Raw genomic sequence first — 27,702 nt, 5'->3', positions numbered from 1 at the left:
TAGGGTAATTGGTGCAATACTTTTGTAATTGTTATCGTTTTTAACATATTTCTTTCTTTATTTTTCGTTTACCGCAAATCTTCCAAGCACTGCGAAGTTTGGTCGGTTGGAATGCCCGCACCTACATATGTATGTATGTATGTGTTTTTGCACAAAAACCTCATAGCATGTATCTATCTACATATTTGAGTTAAATAATTTAAGTTGTAAGCTGCTGTTTCTGTTTCTGGCATTGTTACCCCCTTCAAAAAAAAATAAAAAATAAAAAATACTAGTTGAAGCACAGATTGTGAGCTATGTGTGCAGTTATGACCGTTAGCAGCGATCGGTAGGCTGATCGACCGGGCTAAAAGACAAACGAATAATTGGTTACTTGGTCGGTCGATTGAGTTTTTTTTTTGTCTTCTGACTTTACGCCTTGGTAACTAACTCGAACGTTCATTTATTTCATTTTATCTCCTATTTTTTATGTTTTGCATTAAATACCTTTTGAGATACGAAATTCGCTAGACTGGGTTTAGTTAGGCATACAAGCCTTGCTTACCAACTAAGTAGTATAGCACCTTTCATTGACGACCCATTTACCATCGAATGCACATGTTGCTTTGATAAACTCAAATCTAAGCTTTATCATGACGCTGTTGGCTATTCAAATGAGAGTAAGAAGTAGATGGGCTTACTTTTATATTAAGTATATGTATTTAATTGCAGTAATGCGGAAATGAATTCACATATAGTAGCGTCGAACTTTACCTTGGTAATAGCAAATCAAAAGGCCATTCCTATGGCGGTCGGGTCTACGTAACTGGATCGACCCATATTGAGTGAGGGTGGTTCCGTGGGCAGAAGTTCACGTAAGTGAACTTCCATTCAACTGGGAGCGGCCAGAAGTGATTCTTGTGCGTACGGTTCAAATTGCAGCTCACAGTGAACGGATATTTATACCCACGTATCCTCTGGGCAGCAACCAAACACCCGTTTGGGAGCGAGCTAAAGTGAGAAGGCGTAAAATTTTGCGTGCGCTGGGTTTGGATCCCGCCACGTTAAAACCCGGCCCAATGAAAAAGAACAAAAAGCATGATACCCCCTTTTTTTTGATGACGACCACGACGAACGTATAAAGGACTATGAATTTAGGGTATGCACCTGGAATATCCGGATTCTTAATGGCGATGGTGCCTCTGCCCGGCTGATTGATGTCCTCGGGAAGACTAAGGCTGACATCACCGCCATCCAAGAAATGCGATGGACGGGGCATGCCAAGGTAAGCATGGAGCTTTGCGACTTCTACTAAAGTTGCCACGTAAAGGAGCGCAAATTTGGTGTTGGATTTGTGATGGGAGAGAGATTCCGTCGCCGAGTCCTAGCGTTCACCCCGATGGACGAACGTCTAGCCACAATCCGCATCAAAGGTAGATTCTTCAACATCTCGCTCATCTGTGCCCAAGCCCCTTTGGAAGAGAAGGACGAGGCGTCCAAGGATCTCTTCTATGATCGCTTGTAGCGTACATATGAGCGCTGCCCCCGACACGATATAAAAATCGTACTTGGTGATTTCAATGCTAAGGGGGGAAAGGAAGGGACCTTCCGCGGTACTGTAGGAAAATTCATTTGGATTACATGAACCTATTAATCCAAATTTCAAACTTTGTGCGAAAATCAAACTTGAATAAAACTTCATTGTTTTAAACTTTTTAATCAGAACCAAAAAAATTTGAGTATGCAATTTTATAGCTCATTAAACTTTAATGTAATATGATAAGTGCAAGTGTGGAATACATATCTTAAAATTTGCACCAATTACTTACAGTTACAAGTTTGAAAAAGTAGACGACTTCGTTTATTTGGGAACCAGCATTAACACCAATAATAATGTCAGCCTTGAAATCCAACGGAGAATCCCTCTTGCCAACAAGTGCTATTTAGGATGAGTAGGCAATTCAGGGCCCGATTCATGGTATTCAGTATCAAACGTGAGATCACGGCACTCGATAGCGAGTGTGCTTCGCCCGTTTAAGTTGTATTGTGAAGAAAACGGCTGTCATTTTTTGTTTCTTTCTATTCGAAATGGGTATTCGCTCGATCACACTATAAAAGCTTGATTATGGCAACTTAACTTAACTTAACGGAACGTAGAACTTAGATGATTAAAATGAAACAGATTTCGACGTGGCATTAAGTTACGCTAAGTTTCGGCTGTTCAATTATAAGCAACACCCATTTAACAGAATTTTTAAGAGTGAGCCGTAAGTTACGTTAAGTTGCTATAATCAGACCATAAGTCACTTATCATGCCTGTGCTGGTGTATGACGCGGAGGCATGGGCAATGAAAACATCTGATGAAGCGACTCTTGGAGTTTTCGCGAGAAAAGTTCTGCGAAAGATTTACGGGCCTTTAATAATCAAAAACTCTTGAGAATTTGTATGCTGTTGCTGCGAGTGATTAATGGCACTATTATGTATGGCGTCTGGTGTCTAGTGGCTGGTCTAGTAGCCATTGTTACCAGTATCGTACTTTGTATTATGTAAAGCGATTAATCTCAGTATAAAGAATTTGGCTAATGTGTATAACTTAACGTTTAAGAAGCTCTATGTACAATAGCTAAAAACTTCGAATACGATACGCAACTTAATTTATCGCGTGTTAAGCTTTGGAAAAGGAACATTGATGTTCTCTTGGAAATACGATAGACATGCTCGAGGAGACCACAAATGCGACATCAGATTTACCAGGAAACTCGATATACATAGAATAGGAACGGTCGGTAGTATACAGCGAAATATTGTGTAAGTAGAATTTCATCATAGAATGCAGAGAAGTGCGTATATTTGGGCGAAAAAAAAAAATTCAGGTGTTTATCACTCAAACCAAGAAGAAGCTTGATAAATACTAAGGGTTCTCTGCTCTGGAAGGTTCTATCACCTTTTTTTTTCTTTGCTAGAGCTTCCCAAATATAACACATTGAGTTTTTAAAAAATACCATTGTATGGAATTTGGCGTATTTGTATGCGGATTTTGTTTATACTAATACCCTATACTAATATTCACTAAAGAAGCTTATGTTCCAAATATGATTTTTACTATATATGTCCAGCTTTTTCGTAATTTCTCCCACTGTGTATCCGCCATATTTCTCGGTCTTCAAACCTAAATAAATTGCCCGGGAAATGGTTTCGGCTCAAACAGTGGAAGCATCGCTCAAACAAATGCCTTTTCTTGAGTGTTGCCACACAAAATGGAGTGACCTTAAGTTTTACACCACCTTCGAACGGCAGAAGTTTTTACAAGCTTTTATTTAGTTCCACCCGGTGTCTGTAATCAAATTTTGCAATTGATTTTTAACCAACTATTCGATGAGCTAGAGACTTGAAACTACAAACTGAGCTCACAACCCGATAATGCAATATGAAGGATGAATTAATCCGCTAGTTGTTGCAGGTGTCGAGATATTCTAAAATCCTGTTTTTATTGGGCTGTACTTGGAGTGTATATTACTTGCATGAAAAGAAATAACTCCTCCATTGGAAAGGTGGCGCGCGGCCGATATAACTTGAAAATCGGTATCTATTTATGATCCGATTTTGTTCATTTTCAGAATACATATATTGATATGTATTACGAACTTAAATTGAAATTTTGTTTATTCATTAGCGCTTTAGTAATTTTTAAGCAAAAAACAAAACCGACTTATATTCCCATATAAGTACCGTTCATTTCTTCATGACAAAATGATCGCATCTAAACCAAATTAGTATGGGACCACCTCTGAGGTACCATCTTTATAGAAATCGGTTAAGGTGGTCTAAAGTTATGCGGTAACCTCCTCCTTTTTTGAAGTCGTTTAAAAATTTAACTGAAAAGAAATCGGTTAAGATGGTCCGAGATGGTAACATATGTACATAAAAAAAATATATTCCGATGAATTGATAACCTCCTCCTTTTTTTAAGTTAGTTAAAAATTTAAGTAAAAATTTGAAAATAAAATAAAGTGTGTAATAAAATTTTTAAAACAAACTTTTATATAAGATGTGCACCTAAATAAACAAGTTAAAACAAGTCAAGGCCTTTCGGAAGGTTACTAAAAGCTAGATAGAAAGTATAATTAATAATGAAATGAACATATTTAGGTACATATTTACATACATGTATCCAAAAAAAATTAGTACACTAACCGTTTAGCTTTTAGTAACCTTTACAAACGCCTTGGATCTATTTTTTATTTTATTGCACATGTTTGTTTAATTTTTTTTTTTTACTTATTTTATTTATAAAAAGATTTTTCAAAAATTGTTAAATAATGTTCAAATGCTGATTTAAATCATAATGATTACGATCTGTTGCGCTAAGTGGTCCCAATTGACTCTCAAATCCTCACTTAAGCAAATTTTCATTACCTCGCCTTGAATATGCCGCCCTCAAAACAGCATACATATGTATTAAACCGCTACAAATATCCTGAAGGTTTAGCAGAATGTATCTTGTGAGAAATCTTTTGGTTCCGGCAGCTTACAAATTAACTACAAGCCCTGTTAAAGCCTAGCAACAATATAAAAAATGTATTTCCATTGCCCGATTTTATTTCATAACGACAATCTTCTGCATAAGCTACTGCTTTTGGTCAAAATTTTGTATGTATGTATGCATGTAAACTTATCGTCGATTAAAGTACAAAACCGCGTATCAACAAAATGCAAAACCGCGTATGTGAAGTTGTAGAAATTATTTTCTAGAGTGTAAAAACACTCATATTTCAAAATGGTTCTCTTTTTAACCGACTTCCAAAAAAGAAGGAGGTTATCAGTTCGTCGGAATATTTTTATTTTTATTTTATTTTTTTTTATATGTATGTTACCGCATAACTTTGGACCACGTCAACCGATTTCGATAATTCTTTTTGCATCGGAAAGGTAGTGTCTCAGAGGTGGTCCCATACTAATCGGGTTAAGATCCGATCAGTGGATCATGAGATATATATATATATATATATTTTTTATATGAGAGTTGAAGTCGGTTTTTTTTTTTGCTAAAAATTACTTGTTTTATAAAGCAATCGCATTTCTGGCTAGTATATTTCAGAACGAATGGATGAGGATTAAGCCAAGTGCTTATGTGAGCAAATCCAATTTTTGGCATCAAATGTCAATTACGCGGTTTTGCAGAGTGACGATACTCGTTTTTGTACTTTAAACGACGATATGGATATGCATATTCGCCCATATGTATTTGTATACAAATTTATCAAAACCCAAAAAAATCGAAGTTTATGTTTTTGTCTCATTTACAATAAAACTTGTCTTGCCGGATTTTACTTTTCATACGTATGTATGTATGTGCTTTAATGAGAGTTCGATCTGAACGATTGTGACTTTACTGCTGCCTGGCGGCTCAATGCCTAACTGTTCGCTTCCGACCGATCGAATTTATATACTAAAGTAATGTTTTTTTTATTTTTGTACAGTATGTGCATATGTTTGTAAGTACATATATATGGTTGTACAATATGTATGGCCATTAGGGTGATCCAAAAAAAAAAGAATAAAGTCGGAATTTTAATACCGCCACCCCCCATGATTGTTCTATTCCGAAAAAATAAGTATACCCTATTTTTTATTTTGAAATCAAAAATTTTTTAGAGAGTGCTCAAAGTGCTTAAAGTTTTCCATGTATTTTATAAGGGGAAAAAACAACTTTTCGTAGAAATGGTATAGAATTCTTGAAAATCGATATTTTCGATCAGAGAACTCTGGTTCTGTTTAAGTAAGAGGCTTCCAATAATAATATCCAATTGTTTATTTAACCATTTTTTAATACTAAAGATTTTTTATTGGTCCCCCTTAGCATTTCCGGGGATTTTGGCGGACCTATAAAATGTAGTTAACATGAAAAAATGATCGAAAAATATTGATTTTCAAGAATTTTATACCATTTATGCTAAGAGGTTTTTTTTCCCACATATATGTATGTAAATACCCTAATGACCATATGTATGTGCATTAACACACGTAGCACGTATGTAGGTGCTCTCTTGCAATTATATGTATGTACGTTTGTATGGAGTAGTTCTCTTTACTGAATTTGCGCTCCTCTTCATATCTTCTTATAACTGTCTTTTTCGCGCTTATAGCATTGTTCACGTTCGCCTTCTCACTCTGAAGGTCATTTCGAATCGAGTGAACCTCCAACCAAATAATTACTTTCAACTTTTGGCTTTCAAGTCGAGCTCATGAGTGGAAAAAATAATAATTAAAATTTTAGTACTCAAACAAAACAAAAAAAAAATGGCCATCAGTTCAAATGTTAATATTTTTTTTTTTTTTAGAGTTGAATGTTTCCTAATAAATTTATGTAGATGATTTATCAAAAAATTAATAGGTAAAACCCTGCAGAAGTATACATAAATATGTAAGTTTCGAAAATTTCTCAGGATTCCCTGTCCCTCTTGAGCATTGATAAGCAATCAAAGCAAGTCATGCATGTATACGCTACAAAGATAACGATCCCTATACAAATTTTTATAAAATGTACTCTGACTGATAGCAGTTCGAAATTAAAAAAAGAAAAATAGGCTTTTTCATGGCAGAAACGCAGGTTTTCCACTGCCCAGCAAGGAGCAATCGCTGTTAATAGTCCCACAGGAATCGAACGTGCGTCATACCGAGTAGTAGTACCCATTACTAACTATGGCGACCATCTTACTGATTTCAAATATTTTTCAAAACCTTCCTTCTACCAGAAGTAAAAACGCTCGTATTTACAAATGAAAATTGTAAATAGTCGATTGATTGATCTTAAATTTAAGCATCTCTAATTCTGACATCATTTCACTACGAATTCTGCGCTATTTATGAAGAGCTCAGGAAGGAGGAAAGAAAATGAAAGGACGACACGTGACACCAAAGCAGCTTAAACTCTCCAATTTTAATGTTTTCAAAGTGAAAATTGAGTGCCCGAATGCCTACCTCCGTGATCGAATTGAACCGTAAACGAAATGAAATGGTAAAGAGTAATGCCGTAATTCCAAAATGTTATTTCAAATAGAGTTTTAGTCGATTACGAATGCTCCGTTTCGGACCCGGCACAGGTCACAGGCCTTTGCATACTGAGAGTTCATCGGTATATGCTAGGAATAAATAAAAACAAATAAATAAAATTAATAAATAAGGAGTTCTCTCTAAGCGTTTAAAAGTAATGTTGTAAGGAGTAGGGGTTTACAACGTAACTATCGATCTATTGTCGGCTTCAACGATTTGACCGATACCTAATCAGCCTCATTGCGTAAGTCGTAAATGAGCCTAAATTGCACCACTCTACAACATCTACTGTCGTGCTGAAATAGATAGTAGAGATGAAAATCGTCGAAAATTTCCAGTGCTGCCATGTTTTTCTGTTTTAATACACTAGTCGCGTCGAAATTTTAGGCAATGCCATGCAATTTTTGATACTATTCGACTCTTGAAAAACGACGTACACATGACACCCGCAAAGAGGCAGATTGGATATTGATGATAACTATAATCTTATATATTAATACGCAAACATGATTTTTGCGGTACGCTTTTGAGGTACTTAATCCCCCCATTGATCTTACTGAAACTTATATTAAAAGAAAAAGGAGTTGGTGTAGCTGTGCCGAATTTAGTTTTTAACTCTCTAAGAGCCACTTTGACCAAAATATTAAAAAAAAAATAAAAATATTTAAAGTCCTGATTGGTAAAAGTTCAACCCAAATATTAGTTAGAGAAGCACCTGCCATCTTATATATTGTTAACGAAATCGAATTCAAAGCAAAGCACAGTGGTCGGAGAAGCCATGTTTTACGCGAAAAATTAGAAAGGCTGTTACGATTATAATACTACTGCGGGATCGCAGTATTGTTGTAATGCTAAATCCGATTATGCGATACAATTTATAGTTTGACAGTTGAGAGCTGTCAAATCAACTGCCAATTTCCCCTAAATTAAGAAAATCTTTTTGAAAATACCACTGATTACGTTTTTTGATATGCTGATCACGAATTTTGTGTCAAATTAAAACACTGACAGTTGACAGCTGTCGAATGAACTATGATTTTTTCTAAAAATAAGACAATCTTTTTCAAAATGCCACTGAACAGGCTTTTAGACATGCTAATCACGAATTGCGTGTCAAATTAAAATCTTAAGAGTTTATGACTGTCGAAGGGGCTTTCAATTCCTCTATTAATAAGGAAAATTTCCCACGAATTTAACGTACTATGTTTTAAGGCTCACTGATCTCGAGTTATGTATCACATTCAAACTTTTTCGGTTGACAACTGTCCAATCAACTGTAATTTTCAGTTGAGTAATACAAAATGTTTGTTTAGCAAAATTTTATAATATACGAGGAAACATAACTAAAATGAATTTATGATGAAATTATGAAATAATAACAGTAATTATATTTATAAATACATACATACTAAATATAGAATACATACATACAATTAAATACATTTTTAATATTTTAATACACTTCATGTTATTTAAAAAAAAAACTGCTAGGGTTGTTCTCGTGAAATAAAAATGGTCGCCACTCTTTATGGCGCGAGTATGCGCGACTTTTCTTTTCGTAGATCCTTAAAGGGACCTTTGCATTAGTTTTTGGTAAAGGAATGAAGATCCTACTCGGCCCTACAAATTAGTTATACCTTTTTGAAGAAAATATTTCTTGAAAAATAAGCCGTGTTATTAAGGTGTTCATAATTTAGCAACCCAGATTTATTATGTAATATCTCATATGAAATCATCATTTTACATGTTTAAGAAGTAAGGCCAAACCAGCAATTACTGTTATAATTGAATGTTTCCATAAAAAAATGTTTAAGAAAGTTATCAACTCATAACTGTTAGAGCGCACCACAATAGAATCCGTTGAAATAAACGGATTCAAATGGCTTTCTCAGCAGATATTATTGTAAGTACTAATCAGTTTTGAGTTTGTTGGACATTTCTGAATAAGAATGGCTTTACTCCAGTTAATTTAAAAGGTTAATTTAAAAACGTCACAAGCAAAATATAAAAGTGTATGAAAAAGTGATCTGGTCGAACTTCGACCACTGGGCGATACTAGTATTGATTTAATACATCGATAGCAATATCGATATTGATACTGGCAATTGTTTCGATTGCGATTTATGGATAATAATATCGGAAATATTGATAGAGACATATATCGATAATATTACCGATAAATAGGTCTATAAAAATACCGATAAATATATACATATATATATAGATAAATTTGTTAAACACATTTACAAAGTCAATGGAATTTCTGATTAAAAACTTGAAAAGTTAGGTGGTATGTAAATGCATTTCATTGTCATGTATGTACATATGTACATATGAGTAAGTACAAGTATGTACAGTAAACCACAAAAGTTTAGGCACAGAGAATTTTTCACAATGTATGCAAAGTTTTTATTTTAATTGCCTTCCTCTAATTAAAAATAAAGTTTATACAACAACAAAAAACATAAAATTAAAATTTCTTGATTGTAGTTGCCTTAACACATGAAAAAAGTGGAAAAAGCAACAACAGTTTACGTTGCGAACTTAGCTCAGTGGGTAGACTACTGGCTTGGGACGCTGGGGTCGTTGGATCGAATCCCAGTGAAGAAGTCTGATGAGAAGATGGGGTGAGATCCGAAATAGCAGCTACAACTTCTAACAAAATGTAAATTGTGGTTTTTTCCATAAAAGTTTTCATTAAAAACGGCCTCAAGCTCAATAAAATTGTTGAATAAAATTTCTAAACTTTGTCCAAATCTTAGGAAAATTCAATAAATCGTCATGAAAATTTTCAACTTTCTAACCGGATTTTTTTTTTTGATTTTTGGTTATTCAGTTTAGTAGCCTATTAATTTAAGTTTTAAAGTGCAATTTTGCAGTTGCTAAAAATTTCTTTGATTTTTGATAATTTTTTTTTTGCTTTTTTTTTTGTATATGGAAGAGAGTGAACAGCACCGCCAGCAAAAAAATCTGATTAAAAAGTTAAAAATTTTCATGAAATTTTTTTAAACTTTTCTGTGTTTTGCACTAAGTTTATTTATTTATATATTTTTTGTCGTAACTGCTATGAACTACATATATATGTACATATATTTATATAGAAAATCGGCGTAGTGAAATTAAAATAAGAAGCTTTGCATATATGTATTGCGATAAATTCTCTGTGCCTAGACTTTTGTGGTTGACTGTACATAAATGCAAATGCACATATGTATGTCTGTATCTGTGTATGTTCTTTTTTAAAGTTACGTATACAACCTGCTCCACTAGAAAGCATCTTGGGCGCTATATGCACGTCTTTCAAGTTTCTCCGCAAATAATTGCTCAATGAAGTCAGCGAGTAAATTTTAATTACATATTTCATTATCAGGAATTTCAATAAATTAAACTCTTCATTTGAATTAAAATCATGTGTCTAAAACAGAACTCCAAACTTTCATGTGAATCCAATCAATTGTTTTCGAGTTATCCTTCCTTTATTTAACGGCTATCTGGCCCTTGGGACTGGGAGTGTTTAGCTCGCAAATGGAAAATGTGTTTATGTGACAATAAAATGAAAGGAAAAGTGAAAAAACATTGCAAAACAGATCAACGGTTATCTTGACGAAAAAACAAAAAAAAACGGTAAACGCGACAGTATTACGATAAGCAAATTATGCGCGCAAATAGCTAAAGCAAATAATGACAATTGACAAACAACTAAGTAAAAATAAGAGCTGCAATCGATCGATCGCAATAATCGATACAAGTGACGTGAGTAAGCGGAGCGCGTGTTGAAAGAGAACGAAAGTGGCGCCGGCAGCGACATTGTTAGGCAATATTTATACATGCCTGCAGAAAAAGTGTACTCGAAGTAATAAGTAAACTACAAATGAATGCATTTTATTTTTTCCCCTACAAATAAAGCTCTCGAAATTCACCAAACACCAGCAGTAATCAAAACATCCCTAGAAATTAAAAGAGAACAGCCGGAATATTTCATCAAAGTTAGAACGTCAAAAGCCCCAAAATCATCACCAAGACCACCACCACCACAACCAGCGTCAAAAATCAACAATAGCAACAACAATTGACAAACAGGAACGACGTGAAGTGAATGCATTCAGTGCGATTGGACAACGAAAAGAGATAAGCCGACATTGAGCAAAAAAGAGTGCCGTCGTCAACTTACACAGGTCATATCAAACATACAGTAAGCAAAGCAATTTTTGCACAAGCAAAAAAATGGTTCGTAGATGCACTTAAAAACAGCTCTATTAAAATAAAATAAAATAAAATAAAAATAAAAAATACAAATCAGTATCTAAATATGCTTCTCAAAAGCTCAGTTACTAATCTAGTAATTTTGTAGAAATTTTCATCATCACGTCAAGCGTCAATTTGTGTGCTTCAGACCAGTTTTCCGCAACGCGAAGCTAAGCATATCATTTGATTGCCATTGGATTTGTCCTGCCCGCCGTCGTCCTTTGTCTGAACTTTAAAGGATACCTATTCACTCATACTGGTGGTACGAGCCCAACAGTGTCAACATAACTAGAGAGTAAGTAGATCAAAGGTTGAAACGACAGTGATTTCATGAAAAAATGCCATTATACGTATCATCACCATAATGCACAAAGGCCCTAACCAACATTTTTTTTTTTTTCAAAATTGCGTTTTTCACAGATTTTGGTAGGATGTATAAGATACACCTTCATCAAAAAGTTTAAACGACAGCATATCAAATTTACTGTTGGTAGGGAGAGAGAGAGAAGCAACGGCAACGTCACCGCCTTGCGGTGATGAGTTTTCGTTAACACGCGAATCCCATAAGGTAGATCGTGTCTGCGGCCAACCTACGTCTACGCTACGTCGTTGACTGTTTGAGCTTTTAGTGCCAAAAACAACAGAGTTAAAGCTCAGTTAGGCAAGACTTAGACTTGACTTGAAAATTTTATACATATCTGGCAAATGAGCCGCGCGTGTATGTAGTTACCAAGCAAAACTTCACTTAGACACTTGAAGTTTCTAAGATTGCCAGATGAATTACATTTATACAAAAAATTATACTTGTGTGGCATATTTGTAGGGCTTTTATTGAAAAATAGAATGGCAGCATTATTCACTCACGGCTCTCTTTGCACTTTGAAATTTAAAAGCTCAGTTAGGCAAGACTCAGACTTGACTTGACTTACCTAGAAACTTAGGCAGCAAGTGCGTCTGACTCGCGAGTCATTTGTGTACGTGTTGACTCGCCTTCGACTACACACAGCTGAATCATTCAGAGTCATGACGGGAGTCATGTTGGTGTAACTAACACATATTTATTTTCACAAACACATCCAAACCGACTCACGAGTCAGACGCACTGTGTATGCCGCCTATTAGGAACGATTACTCTCCGTGTCATCTATTGCTTTTCTCTTTTGTTTTTTTTTTATCCTCAGCATTTGTATTTCTACATGCAAAATTGTAAACGTTTAATTTGTTTGGGGTAAAATTGAAAAAAAACTACAATAGTGATTTTGATTTATTTATTTTCTGTCTTTATTTGAAAGTTTGTTTTTCGATAGCCATATGAATTGCATGTATACAAAAATTATTTTATTTTCTGTCTTTATTTGAAAGTTTGTTTTTCGATACCATTATGAATTGCATGTATACAAAAAAAATTGTAGGCATATTTGGATGATTTTTATTAAAAATTAGTGAAAACAAGATATGGTAGCATGATTCTCTCACGGCTCTCTTTGCACTTTGCCAGATATACAATTTTCAACTCCAAGTCAAGTCTAAGTCAAGTCCAATTCTTGTATAACGGAGCTTTTACAAGCAACTTTTTAAAAAGCCCTCTCTGCCCTTGATATTCTTTTTATAATGTTTTTGTTTTGCTGTAAAATAAAAAATTTGTTGGTTAGGGCATTTGTGTGTTGTATGCACGCTACTCTTACTTACGCCGAATGAAAATGTTTTTCAAGCACATTGATCCTATCAGATTTATTTTGTCTAGTTAGTTTTTTTTGCTTAGTTACTCATTCCGAATTTAAACAAAATCTAAGCAATATTTTTGTAAACCCAATGGTTTCCAGAAAAACCCCTGCATTCTGCTGCTTAATCGTCGCCATCGCATTAATCCATATGTAGATCTTTCGAACACTCGGAAGGGCCGCTTCATAATGCGTTGCTGTCATCGTCCACGTTTCTGTACCATACAATAGGAGGCGCATAATAAAAAAGGCTGTGTTAATTGTCTTCGTCGAGAAGGGATCTGACGTCTCTGTTTTTTCGATTTAAAGCAGTACTTCTTAGTTGGAGTGATTCTCCTGGTCTATAAGTAAATTACGCTATCTATGCACATACTTTTTCGAGAGCAATGTGAGTGGGCCGATTATTTTTTTATGAATCGAGATAGATATAGGCATATATTCACCGAAATACTCAGAATGAAGAGACGACTCGTGGAAAATTTGAGATATCTCAACCAAATTAGGTATGTACGAGTATGTTGCCTATTGTCCGAGGTAGGTTAGTGTTGCAAATGGGCGAAATCGGACGGTAACCACACACCTCCTATATAACGGTATTTTCGAAAATTGCAAAAAACTAAGATATTTCCGCAACACAATCCAAACTGTTGAAACTTCGAATGTGAAGTAGAATTTTGGCATAAAATAACACAATTTGGAAAAATGTGCATGGCACCGCCTACTTATGACCACAAATGCATGCCTCCGTAACCGGTTTATCAATTTCAACCAAATTATATAACCAAAGCCACCCCCCAAAATAACGGTAATTAACAGAAACTCGATATCTGCGATATATACACTTCTATTGAAGCTACTTCGCTCAAAATTTATATTTGCCATAATATCTTAGCCAAAAATTAGATTATTATACATTTTCGTATAATGGGCGTGGCATAGTTACTTTAGACCACAAATGTGTATCTAGGTAACCGATTTATTAATTTCTACTAAATTCGGTACACCGATTGCCTTTGTTACAGAAAAGCTATATGTTGAACATATTTGGGCTAAAATTACGCCTTCTTCCTTCACGGTAAATTTCACAAATACTAAAACTACGATATTTCAATAACTATGGCTCTAAATTGCTCCAAGTTAATATTATAATAATCCTTTACCAAGAAATGCGATTATTTAAGACTTATCCTTTAGGATCGCCTTTGTACTGCTTTTCCTGCAATCTAGATATGCCGTTGTCCCTCATAGGCAAGTCTTCGTTTATTTTTTCTTGGATTTTTAATAATTGCACAAACATTGCCGACTAGATGGGTAGTCATTCCCACGACAACCGTTCGGTTTTACCCGGCCAAGGGCTGTTGCTTCGGCGATCTAACCCCGTTAAGGTCGGAGAAATCCCTCAAAAGTGGTAGATCCATAGGGCTACATCTGCTTCGCGTACTTCTGCTCAGGGCTGGTATCGAGTCAAATCCTGGGCCAAAAACCTACACCTTCTGCGTGTGCCAGAGACGACTACATCATAACTCCACCTCTTTCAGATGCAACTCCGGTAAAGGCTGGAGTCACCTACGAGTTTGCTCAGACCTTACGACTCACAGACAATGGACCACCTCATTTGTGACCCCTTGCTGCTCAAACCGTGCTGCCTCCACAACACACCAGAGTCCACCTGAGCTACTCAACTTAAACACTACCGCATCCCAACACATTACAATAGACAACACCACAAACCACACCACCAACACAACCGCACCACCACCCACACGCCGCCGCCAACAACACTTGGTTCATCCGACCATCTGATCGTTGTGTCAGTCCAGGATATTCCGTAATGGTGCATCTGTGAAGTGCAACACCACCACAGCCTGTACAGCAGCACGCAAAGCAAGTGGCGGGCAGGCAACACACCGCACAAAGATTTTGCGATTCAACTGTAACGGACTACAGAGCAAGATCGAGAAGATAACAGTCTTCATGGGGCGGCATGGAATATTAATAGCTGCGGTCCAAGAGACAAAGTTGCATGACAATTCAACACAGTTGAATTGTGTCGGATACAACGTGCACCGTCGAGATCGCGAGCGAGATAATGGTGTTGGCTTAGCATTCATCACGCACCAAACTGTGCAGTATCGTCTTATCGAAGAGACATCGACCGAAGGGATACCATCCGTGAAAACCGTATGGTAGTTGGCGACTTTAATGCGCACACGATATTTGGCATTCAAGCCTGTCGAATGATCGTAAGGGCACACACTTGGCTGAGCAGATAGACGATTCGACCTTCTGCACAATGAACGACGACGCACCCACCAGGATTATGGGCAGCTGCAGTAGCTCGCCTGACATAATTATCGTAAGCGCATGTCTGATAAACAGCACAACTTGGCGACCTATGTTGACATGGGCATCAGACTGCCTGCCCATAATCATCTCGATTGATAAACCTGCTGACTTTGCTTCCGTGGATCACCGCAACTATGTCAACTTCTCTAAAGCTTATTGGAAAGGCTTCGCGGATGTTACTGAAAGCATCTTTATTGCCCTTCCCACACCAACCGATGCTCACGTTCCGCAGGGTTGTCACTGCTGCTACAGCCCGCTTCATCCCAGCTGGATAGATTTCGGATCCCCGTCCGAATTTTCCTGCTGAAGATGCTGTCCTAGTCGATGAGCGTGATAACCTTCGTCAGGCCGATCCCGGAAATCCCCGTATCAGGGATCTCAACACGGAGATTCGGAAACTAATGAACGTACATAAGCGGAAGAAGTGGGAAGAGCATCTGAAGACCGGTAACTTCGCCTGTGACGTGAGCAAGCTTTGGTCAACCATGAGGTCACTGTCCAATCCGAAAAAGCGTGACGACAGAGTCGAGATCTCTTTCGGCGACCACGCCTCGCCGGCAGTTCACACTGCATCCTCCGGCGGACAAAGCCAAGCGTCAAGTGGCCAGAAGGCTGCACAAACTGCCAACACCCAGTGTGCCTCTTATTTTCACCAGCGGCGAAGTGAGGGTAGCCATCGGGATGGCGTAAGCCTCCAAAGCCATTGGACCCGACGGATTTGCATGCTGATGCTGAAAAATTTGGGGCCTCCACTTTCCCCTACGGAATTCTCAGCAACGCTTTTCACCAGTTGGACAAAGGAGGTCAGACTGCAACTGGGTATTCACGTCGATGACGAACCAATTCCGACGGTGAGCAAACCGAAGATCCTCGTAGTTACCTTCGACAGTCTTCTCTCCTTCTCAGCGCATGCAACTGCAATTGTCAATAAAGTACAGCGCCACAACAAGGTCCTCAAGTCGCTAGCTGGCAGCACCTGGGGCAAAGGCAAAGAAACGTTGGCAACATACAAGGCAATTGGCCGGCCGGTTCTAAATTACGCAGCACCAGTGTTGTCGCCGTGGACGAAGCTGCGGGCAAAATAAAACACGGCACTCCGGACAGCGACCTGATGCCTTCTGTTGTCGCCACGAGATCATCTACATGACAAGGCTAAAATGCTCCCCGTTAGGGAGTATAAAATAATGCTCTGCAAGCAATTCCTAGTATGGTGTCACCGACTTGGGCACCCGAAAATACATCTGCTTGCGGAAGAACTCTCGCCACGGCACAACAGAAGGCATCTATATGAACTGAGAGGCTCATAAAACAAATTCTGGACCCGACAGCATACCGAAGGCCTTGAACGGCATTCACAGGGAGCCAGTCTCGAGTTATATAGACTCTCGACCTGTGAATGCCGTTCTGGGCACACAACCATCAGACGTGGACGAGACAAAGCTTCGCCTGCCTCGGGAGACTCGATCCACAATTGCCCACCTTCGCTCTGGCAACTGCAGCAGGTGAAACTCGTACCTGAGCCAAATAATTGCAGATGAGCCAAACGAATGCCCGGCATGCGGAGAAACGCCCGGCATGTCTCGGAAACATCTATTGGCATGCCTACTGAACACCACCCTGCTAACGCCTGTGTCCTTATGGACAGACCCCATCGAGGCTGCACGCTTCCTGGGTCTTCCGTTAGTAGATCTTGACGGCCACGATTGAGGGACTAACCGATCCGGGCGGGGTTGTTGTAGCCATTACAACTACTAGACGGGTAGTTTAGTTGATCTACATACAAATATATGTACGTAGTATCTGCGAAAAAGCGAAAAAAAAACATAAAACACAACTGTAATTTCAAAGTCCCGCCTGTCGGTCTTTATAATAGGGCTTAAAGTTCTATCCGGATTTCTTCAAAATCGGTATAACCCGGGAATACGAATATCTGTTTAAAAAAAAAAATCCGCTTATGCGGATATCCTAATAACAAAAAGCACAGATATTAACCGGATATTCGAAAATCTGAATATACGGATATTCCCAGCCCTACTTTCCAATTAAAATGAGTAAATTTATACTGTTTGTACTACAAATGTGTCAATGTGAAATGAAAAACAAAAAACAGCTCGGTTGAAAATATACAAAATTTGCACTTTTTCATACATATTACTGTCAATAACCCCTTAAATGCTGCTCAAGTACTTTTTCACAGAAAAAAAAAATAAAACCCATTTTTTTGTAGAACTGTTTTTCGTCGAGCGAAATTCGTTCATAACTGACTGGCTTTTACGGCAACAACAACAACAACAACAAGGAAATCCAGCAATTTGTGAAGATTCGAGGAGTGTTTTTGGCAATCGCCAGAGACTAATCTCTATTATAATATATACCTAAACAATACCGCAATATTTTATTATAAGCAACAACAACGAAGCATTGCACTGCACCAGTAGTAGCGGTGGTGATCGAATAAAGTACTCAGAGAATAAATTCCAGCGAATGTGACAACAATAAAAACAACATCAGCAGCGGCAGCAAAATCAGCGGTCGAAATAATTCGAAAATAGTCATAATTGTGTAAAGAAAAAGATACACAAGTGTGTATTTATGTACAACACAGCCAGACGCCCCGCACTACACTGCACATCGCACATTTTGGACCGTCGTTTATTTGCTCGTTAGTACATAATTTACTCGTTGAGGTTTCCCGACGAACGTGTTTATTAGCACAGCTGTATCGCTGCAGGTAATAAACGAATCGTGAGAGAGAGATAGGGGGATTTGCTATAGAGAGAGTGACACACAGACTAAAAAAAACAAAATTTAGTAAATGATCGATTTTATGAGAGCGTGAATATACTCGGTATGTTAAATAATACTATATAAGACAAAACTGGTTTCTGTTACAAGAGAAAGGAAAGCATAAAAATAGAAAGAAAAAATATCGCTTAACAACAACGAAAAACACGGTTTTGCTATCTGTGTCCGCATATAGAAAATTCTCTTCCAAACGGTTCATCAATTATTTGAAAAGCAAAGCAAAGCTATAAAATTTTCTTTTGTTTTAAGTTGCTTGATTTGGGTGCAATTATTTAGCGTATTTTTTAACGCTCAATATAGAAAAAAGTAAGTGCCTGCAAAAAAGAAGAGCGAACGGCAAACAGAGCGAGGGAGTTGCAGAGAGATCGTGATTAATTGAGTGTAAAAGGTCGGAGAGTGATTGCCTCTCAGAAAAAAAAAAACTATTCAAGAGTCACCACAAAGAGAGCACGAGAGAAGAGTACAAATTGCAAACTTGTTTCGTTCGACTTTGTGCTGATATGTCAATAAAAAACAAACAACAACAATAGTCACAGCAACGCATAAGCAGTCAGGCAGCAACAACAAATGATACAAAGCACGTACTAAACTGAAATTAAAGTAGCAGTAGCAGCAACACGAGCACAACAACAACGACAAAAGCAAGGCAAAGCAAGGCAGCACTACCTAACCAAATAGCCAACCAGCCAGCCAGTCAAGCAACCGCTTGAAAACAACTCGTTTCGATTTCGTTTCACAGATACCTTTCGGACGTCGATAAAGATACCTTTAATTTAAAATGAACTTAAATTAACATATACTATATATGTTTGCGTCGCGTACCACACATAATCAAGTGGAGAGAGTGATTTAAGTGTGATCGATCGAGCAGTAAAGTTATTTAGTTTTTTAAAAGTCGAAGAAAAATTCACGCTGAAAACACATAGCGAAAATTGTACAAATCATCGTCGTAATATATAAATGATACATACATACATACATATATGCAGTCATATGAACTAAGTGCGTGAAGAAGAAAAAGTGTAACGACAAAAGAAAAGAAGAAACCTAGATTGTGCGTTGAAGTTGATCAAAATTTTGCAGAAACAAGAATTTAAAGTGAGTTTGAAATCAAAAACTAAAGCAGTAGTAAATGCTGTAGATTCATGAAAAGTATTTCGAAAAGAGCAAAAGAAGCAAAAAAAAACCCACAGTCAGAAACCATTGAAACCACACGATCCCCAGAGCAACAAGAGTAGAAACAACAACAAATAACTTGTAGAAACGAGCAAAAATTCCGCTTATATTAAAATGAAACGTTGACAAAAACAACAGGAAAAATAGTAGAAGAAGAAGCGAAAAACGCAGCGCTTTTGTTTTTGTTGGATTTTTTCTTTCATTTTGACATTCTACAAGTGTGTGCATATTGAATTAAATATATAAAAACCATACACAGATGATTTTTAGCAAAACCAACAAGAACAACAACAGCAGCTGAAATTCAAAGACAACGTCGCAAGGGACACCACCACTGTAGTGCTTATATACATATATATAAAACTAGCCAGGCATATATGTATATATATATATATATATAATATATATACATTGACCAAGCGAAAACACTGACTTCGACAACGGCAACGGCAAAATCAGCGAACATATATTGTTGTCTCGCTTTGCCACACCAAATGTAGTCATTGACAAATGGAGATACGTACAAAGTATCTTGCAGATACCACAACTGTTCGTACTTTCATCAGCCGTAGTAGCAGCAGCAACAGTAGCAATCGTAGCCATAGTACTAGCTATAGCTATTATATTAGTAGAGACCATAGCAGCAACAGTGGTGGCACTAAATACCAACAAAAACAACACGTGAATTCACACCACAACAGCAGCAACAACAACAACAACAACGAAACCTACCATTAATATAATCACAAGAATAACAATAGCCAATACCATTACACAAATATAAAAAAGAAATAGAAAATATAGCAGCCGTAGCAGCAGCTAATTCCATGTCTACCTTAACCTAATTAAATAAATTCATTATTATTTAATAACAGAAACATATGTAACTATATTCATTTGTATGGAGAACATACCCAAAACTACGAGTGGAATAAACGTGTCATTATAACTACACATATTACCCGTGCAAAAAATAAAATAAAATAAAAGAACATTAAAAAACTATCACGTCAAACGACGGTGAGCAACAGCCAGTCAACAAGGGCATAACCCATACACAAATAGGCCATATAAGACAGTGACGGCAACTGCGAAAAAGCCCCCCTGATATAGACAGTAAACAGATCAGCAGGCACACAGCACCAGCAGCCGTGGTGCTTGTGGCTTTGTTAATTTTGTATTGCACATCGCGTACACGCACGCACACATTAACAGAAGGCGATCCACTGTCGTCGAATTAATTGACAAAAAATAAGGCAAATTATTCGTCGCACTTTTGCTTTATAGAATCTAAAAGCATATAAGATATACCATATAAGAGGAAAAATTAGTAAAATTAAAACAGCAAATCAAAAGCATAGAATTGCATACGACTAAGTTCCGTCAATAAACCATTCACTCCGCCGCAATCATAAGCGTATTACCAACCAATGATCACGCGTAATCATCTACAGTGGATACGGAAGTGAATAAAACATAAAGACAAAGACTAAAAAATTATTGATTAGTAAAAAAGTTACTAACTATCTTAAATTAAAATATTAAAACAACAAAGCAACACAACAACTCAGCACCCTACCAGCGCAAGCAACAAAGCAGCGTAATAGCTACGACTCAAAAATCAGCAGTATCGCTGTAAAATACTACAAACAGCTACCAACTCAAGCACAAAAACCCCCTAAGAACTAATTAAGAGAATTTTCAAGCGAAACGATTTTCCTTGTAAACGAAACTGAAAATTAGTTTACATCAGACACGTCGTCGGATTGCTGATTCCTAAGTACACTGCACTGCAATATTTAACTTGATACTCGTAAAAGTTCCAATAGGCAAACAACACAACCATAGTACTTATACAAAGAACTGTATTAAGAAATTTTTACAACAATAATCAAAGTAAACACATCTTCAAACATTGAAAAGGAAAATTCTAGTACTAACCACATGTCCTAAGAGTTATAATATTGTTGAAAACAAAAACTACTATAGTGGCCAATAACAACAACTCTTCCACGGTTGATGCTTCCTAAAAATAAAAACAAAAATAAAACCCATTAAAAATCTCGAACAAACGAAAGGACTTCCACAGACGTAAACGAAACCGCCACGTAACAACCAGCGAGCACTACTTAGCAGACGTAGTTTGAAGGCATCGGCGCTATTTGAAAGTTAACATATCGGTAAAGCCTTTTAACTATTGTGTTTTCCGTTTGACTTGATCCTCAAACGTCAAACTCCATTTTACGTTCAGCATTCCTAATTTGATAAAATTTTTAAAGAATTTCGTTTTACGATAACTCTATAAAAATCGTTTTATTCCTTCTTGTTTGTTTGATTTTACGACGTGTGTACAAAGCGAGTGAGTTTCATCAATTGTATTATTGTTGAATTAACAATCGAACACACCACCGCCACCCAGCTTCCACGCAGTTTGTTTGTATTGCGTTATGACACATTCGATCGCCACTGCAAAATGCCCATCTGCACTCACGTCCGGCAATTATGGCATGTCACAAAACCGTTACACCGATGAATCTAAGGAATATATCTTTGTCAAACTCACCGATTCCGCATATCGCGCCATCGAGGAATATCAACACAATGAGAATACCAAACGTTTCACAAATGGTCAACGTGCCAAAATTCAAGTCAATGGCAACTCCGGTGTCATCTTTTTTCCCACATTGGATAGCAATGAAGGCCGTAAATTTGGTTTTACTATCGATGATGTTGAGGGCTCCCTTGAGTGCATACAACAGACGTCTGAAGGTCTCGATGTACTCGGCTCAATACCATATCGCATGCGTATACATGCCAACGATGATATCTATGACACGACCCGTACCAAAATGGCAATTGCCGAAGAGACGGAGAAGAGCAAGTGTATACGTGAAATTAAACCAAATCAAACAGACATTGGACGTAAGGTGAAGAAGTCTGTACCTTCGTCGGCCATCTATCAGCATTTGGGGCATAGTGGAAATAGCAACAGCAACAGCAACAATAACAACAGTAGTAGCAGTAGTAATTATTTAAGTAGTCTTAGTCGTAGTAAATTAGTATCATCGCTGAACAGTAATTCGCCGCCAGCCGCCACACAACATTCGTCATCGTTAAATAACAAACTTGGCGGCACAACGTTTTCCTCGTGCTCCTCGTCTTCACGCTCGCCCAACCCCACGTTATTGGGTGGGTCCGGCACAGTTGCCAGTGGTAGCGGTAATACCAGCAGCGCTATTAACCGTTATGGCAGCAGCGGTACAAGCAATATTTATTCTCAAAGCAACGTCTCACCATCGCTGCCATCACTAACGTCCGCTTCATCGCTCTCTTCCACCCTGGCCGGCGGCATCGCTAACGGCTATGCGTCCGCTGCACAACACAATTCACCACCCGAGACCGCCACATCTACATTAGCTGGTAGTAGCGGCGGCAGCGGTAAGCAGTCAAGACTTAGCAATAATGCTGCTGGCGGCAATGGTGGCAATTTCTCACGGGGTGGTGGGGGCGGCCCGAAGTCGGGCGGTGGCGGCGCCAAAGGTGGTGGTACTTCAAATACCAATAGTGGTGGTGGCAAGTTACCTGATATATCGCGTCGAAAAATACGCGAACGGCTAATACATTTACTTGCCTTGCGGCCATTCAAGAAGCCTGAATTATATTCACGTCTCCAAAACGAAGGACTGCGTGATCGGGAGCGTTCACTGATTAGCAATATACTCAAGGACATTGCGACGCTGTCTCGCGACAACACCTACAACTTACGTCGTCAAATGTGGAATGATGTGAACGAGAATTGGCCATACTATACGGAACAGGAGTTGCAGCAATTGAAACGCCGGAAGCCGCAAAATCTAACACCGCCGCTCAGTTCAGACGCGGGCAGCTCAACGTCGGGTCAAAGTCCAACGTCAATACATACCGGCAGTCCTCCACCACTGGGCGGTGGTAGTGGCTTGAGCGGCGGCAATAGTTTGAAACGCACTAGTCTGGAGTACGATGAGCCATTCGTGAGCGCAGGTCAGCCGAAGAAGCAACGTATTAGTCATTTTAAGAAGGACGCAATAGCTGCTGCCAACACCGCTAATGCGGCGGGGAGCACAAGTATCGGCGGTGCGCCGAGTAATGGGTCGCGGGGTGCTGCCTATGCTGTAATGGGCGCCAGCAGCAGCAGCAGTGGGGCAAACACTGGCTATCCTATGCAGCGCAGCAAACATGCTACATCTGCGTCAACCTATTCTCCACAAGGCGCCCGTAGTGCTGGGCATGCTGATGAGAACTCTGGCAATTCTGATCTAAGCTACAACGTGCTCAACAATATGGACGACTTTATGTTGAATATAGAGCAGCAGCAAGGTAGTAGTTATCTGCCACATAGCAGCGGAAGTGGCGGAATGCGAAAATCAAACAGCAGCGGCAGCGGTAAGTCAGCTGGTAACAACCCGAAAGAAAATCGACACTCTGGAGGCAGCAGCGGTTCATCTAGTGGTACGAACATTTCGCCCAAAAACAGCAATAACAGCGGCAGCAACATTTATAGTGTACAAGAAAACGAAGGCAGCAAAAGTAGCAGTATGAAACATGGACTGAAGCGTGCGGCTTTAGCAAGCTCGCCAAAAAGTGGGCTGCCATATGGTGCCAATTTTGTTCCAGAGTCTAGCAGTAGCACTAGCAGCGGCAGGTCGGCTGGGCGCGATGTCAGCAGCGGCAGCAACAATCGCAGTGGAAGTGGGAATTACCGTCACCAGTCGCCCAGTTACCTGCAACAGCAACAGCAGCCGCAGCTGCAACAAAAGTCAAATAATAGTGTCATATACTCACCAAAAATGCACACAGCCACGCACAGCGGTTTCAATGAGCGTGAGGATTATGTGCCAACGGGGAGAAACGGCAGCAGCAATCGAGCACAAGCAACGTCACGCTCTGCGGCGGCGGCGGTGTCAACAGCGACAACCGGTAGTAGACAGCAGCAACGCACCGGTGGCATGCGCACGCCCACTTCACCAGTTCAGGAACAACAACGGCATGCGCTGCAACACCAGGCACCACATTACCAATCGCAACAAACGACGCATTCCGCCAGCACATACTCCCCAGTGCAACGGCATAACAACCAACCACCCCATTATCCTTCTCATCAGCAGCCGCCACAACAACAGCAGCCAACACAGTTTGAAAGTCCAACGGAAATGCCGACAACAATGCCGCAGCACTCCGCCATCACACACGATACAGTTGACACAGACGCCGCTGCTGAAACGCCAAGCTATGACTTTAGCAATTATACGGCTATCACAAGCATCGAACAGCGACGCCAATACAAGACTGAATTTGAACGGGATTACGATGAGTATCGTCAATTGTTGGAGCGCATCGAAGATGTGCGCCGCAACTTCCAGGTACTTGCCGATCAATTGCAACGTGCGCCACAAGGCTGCTCTGACTATGAGCACATTAAGCAGCAAATTGTGGCCGAATATGAGCGCATCAACAACGAGGAAGAGCTGAAACGCGACAAGCAGCGTTTCGATTACTTGCATGCCAAATTGGCGCACATTAAACAGCTTGTGACCGACTATGATAAGACGTTGACTTCGATGGCGGCAGCGGCGGCAGCCGCAGCAGCAGCGGCTGCGGCACAACAGCAACATCCACAACAACAAGAGCAGGAACAGCAGCATGCTTCGGCAACGGCAGCAATGCATTTGGCCGCAGATGCGACATCGCATCTAGTCGATGGTAGGAGCAATGTATTGGCCGCGGCGACTGCGCATAACGCACGCGTCTCGCCAATGGTGAGTGGTGGTGAAAGTAATCATTCACCTCCTGGCGGTTATCAGCAAGAAGCGCAACACTATGCGCAGCATCGGCAGCCGCCGCTGCAACAACAACAGCCAAGTCATCAACATGTACATCAGCAGCAGCAGAACCAGCAGCAATATACGCCACTACTTGAAGAAACTGTGGTGTATAGAAAGAAGAAGCACCACTCACACAGTAATGTACAACAACACACACAGCAACATCAATATTTGTCGTCGCCACACCAATCGCCTGCTGGTGGCCAATATAGCATACAGCAACCTCAGCTACAACAGGAACAATTCCATGGTAATCAGCAGCACCAGTCCAAGCATTTGCCAGTTGATGAAAAGAATGTAGCGAGACATCAGCAACGCAACAACAACAATAAAAATGATACAGATTCAGATGATTCGTCGGATTCCAATGATGATGACGACGATGACTCTAATGACGATGATGATTCGAACGATGACGACGACGTTGATGATGGCTCTGATTCCAATTCGAATGATGAAGGCGATGGCGAACATGATCATGAGCGGTATTGATTTTTGTGCACATGCTGTAGCGAAATTTCGCTTCGCCGCTGTATGTAAAAAGGGCATAAGACACAAAGGAGACATCCTGAGAATTAGTTTGCAACCGAGACGTATTTAGGAACTTGCTGATTATCGCCTTTTTTTCTATGTCTTACATTCACATGCGAGCCTAGCTTCCTAATGAATGAACTCAGTTTGTGGTTTTTAATTGCGAAAATGTCTTTCATTGTATGAATTAAGCAGCCGCCGCAAGAGTTGAAAAAAGATAGCCCTGCAAATATATGTATGTACTAGTTTATTTTTGTAAATATGATTTTTCGGTTGTAGCAATCGCAACCGGAAGTTGCCAACGGTTTTAAATACGTGCTGGTTGCAAAATCACTTTAGAGTTAGGAATTTTGTATTGCACGCGAGGGTAGGAATGTTAAAAAAATGTGAATTGGAAAGTGCAGTGAAAAAAAAAAAACAAAATCCTCAAAAAAAAATTTTATTGTTATTAAAAAACGCATATGTATACCTTATATAAACACACTTACATTTAAATATTAAAACCATATATATACATACATGCATATATATTTTTAAAACAATTGAGGAAGAAAGAGAAAAAACACTAGAGCAAGCAGAAATTTTAAGCAAAGAATTAATTGTGTAATAATTAGAATTAAGCGGCAACTGCCTATATTTGTTTTAATTTTAATGCTTTGATTGCCGTCTTACATGCATTACTATATACATACATACATGTACAGTACATAAAATTTTGGAAATGCTATTGCAACGCAACCGTTTTTTGTGTGGGAGGGCTCAGCTGTAATAGTTAATTAATTTACAAGCATTGTTGAACTTGAAGTTATTAAAAAAATAAAATAAAATAAAACTCAAAATATTCAGTTAAATTTGGTATGAAATAGTTTTTTTTATTTTCACAATTATGTTTTTTTTTTTTACATTTTCACAGAGGGTGGGTGGGTGAAATGCGCGAAAATTGGTTTAAAACTTCATGCTGCTTAGGTAGAATTTTTTCTCACGGTGTACCATCCGTGAAAACCAACCTGTGTTCTTTCCCACAATGATGACTAAAATTAATTAAGCGCAGGCAAAAATTAAAAATATATTATGTATATATGTACATGTAGCCTTTTTATTGCCTCTCCTTAGTATTTGTGCGAAGAAGGCAATTACATTTTTCGACAGAAAAGAAAACGCTATTAGATTATAAAAAACTGCATATACGCAATGAGCTCAATTAAACCTACTACGTGTTTTGCTTGTAAAAATTATTAAATCATTAAATTAAAAATATAAAAGTAAACAAAAAATATATACAATTTTTACATAACATACACACACGTTTTGCACACACTCGTTAAGTGCATGGAGCGCGAGCTGTTCCGAGCGAAGCTGTGCTGTGATACAGGTGTTCGCACTCAGCGGGGCGGAGCGAAACTTTTCGCTGCCAAGATACCACAAAACTTCACTTCACCGAAAAGCGGTCAAAATATTAGTGGAATGTGCATTGAGAGATATATCGATAAAGAAATTTGCATTAAATTATGTTTTCTTCCTGTTCACAGCAGCGTTACGCTGATGGAAAAATAAAAGAGACAAGCCAAAAACTAACGCTCCACAACGCCGGAGCATATGTGAGCACTTCCAGAGGAAAAAAAATATATTTATAGGCCGATTTGGCTGCTTTTTATAATATATACGGGTTATGTAAGCAGGTCTCGTTAGGTGGCACTATTGTCGAGATATTTTGAAAACCCCGTATTTATGCTCTGATTTGTTTCACATTTGGGAAGTTAATTGAAATATAGAAAGACATAGATTTCCAAAAAAAAAATAGAACCGCTGGTGGCGGTGATGTCAAAATAAAAAGTATATTCTTCCCGTCAAAAATTCTTTCAAGAACAATATTATCAAAACGGTAATTTTAGTAACGTAACGTCACGCCTGATATTACTACAAAAACTTTTATACAAATAGTCTTGCCCAATTCGCAGAGTTTTGCAATTTTTCAACCTAAGTC

The 27,702-nt window shown here is 38.6% G+C and overlaps 2 protein-coding genes across 3 annotated transcripts in view; both read left to right on the top strand.

The window, feature by feature from the left end:
* The window catches only part of LOC118739015 (chromodomain-helicase-DNA-binding protein Mi-2 homolog), a 73,448-nt gene that overhangs the window by 18,444 nt on the left and 27,302 nt on the right, over positions 1 to 27,702 (top strand). Inside the window, exons 2-4 of one of the 2 annotated variants that reach the window (XR_004992966.1) lie at positions 10,940 to 11,225; positions 11,385 to 11,573; positions 17,573 to 18,076. The exons of the other annotated variant lie outside the window; for it this stretch is intronic. The gene's annotated coding sequence lies outside the window, so the exon portion shown is untranslated. The remainder of the gene's footprint in view (positions 1 to 10,939; positions 11,226 to 11,384; positions 11,574 to 17,572; positions 18,077 to 27,702) is intronic. 2 annotated transcript variants of the gene reach the window in all.
* LOC118739016 (RNA polymerase II elongation factor Ell) lies at positions 18,072 to 26,130 on the top strand. Its single transcript, XM_036470099.1, has one exon. It carries the CDS (start codon positions 21,774 to 21,776, stop codon positions 25,677 to 25,679), a length of 3,906 nt encoding a protein of 1,301 aa, XP_036325992.1. The 5' UTR covers positions 18,072 to 21,773; the 3' UTR covers positions 25,680 to 26,130.

The sequence above is a fragment of the Rhagoletis pomonella genome, unplaced genomic scaffold (assembly GCF_013731165.1).
Source record: "Rhagoletis pomonella isolate Grant_MI unplaced genomic scaffold, Rhpom_1.0 Rhpom_scaffold_00005, whole genome shotgun sequence".
NCBI lineage: Eukaryota > Metazoa > Arthropoda > Insecta > Diptera > Tephritidae > Rhagoletis > Rhagoletis pomonella.
The sequence above is the reverse complement of the archived record's forward strand: the minus strand, read 5'-3'. Positions and strand labels throughout refer to the sequence as shown.

What these genes read in the sequence shown, in the direction of transcription:
- LOC118739016 (XM_036470099.1), top strand. Translation starts at nt 21,774, where the DNA reads ATGACACATTCGATCGCCACTGCAAAATGCCCATCTGCACTCACGTCC.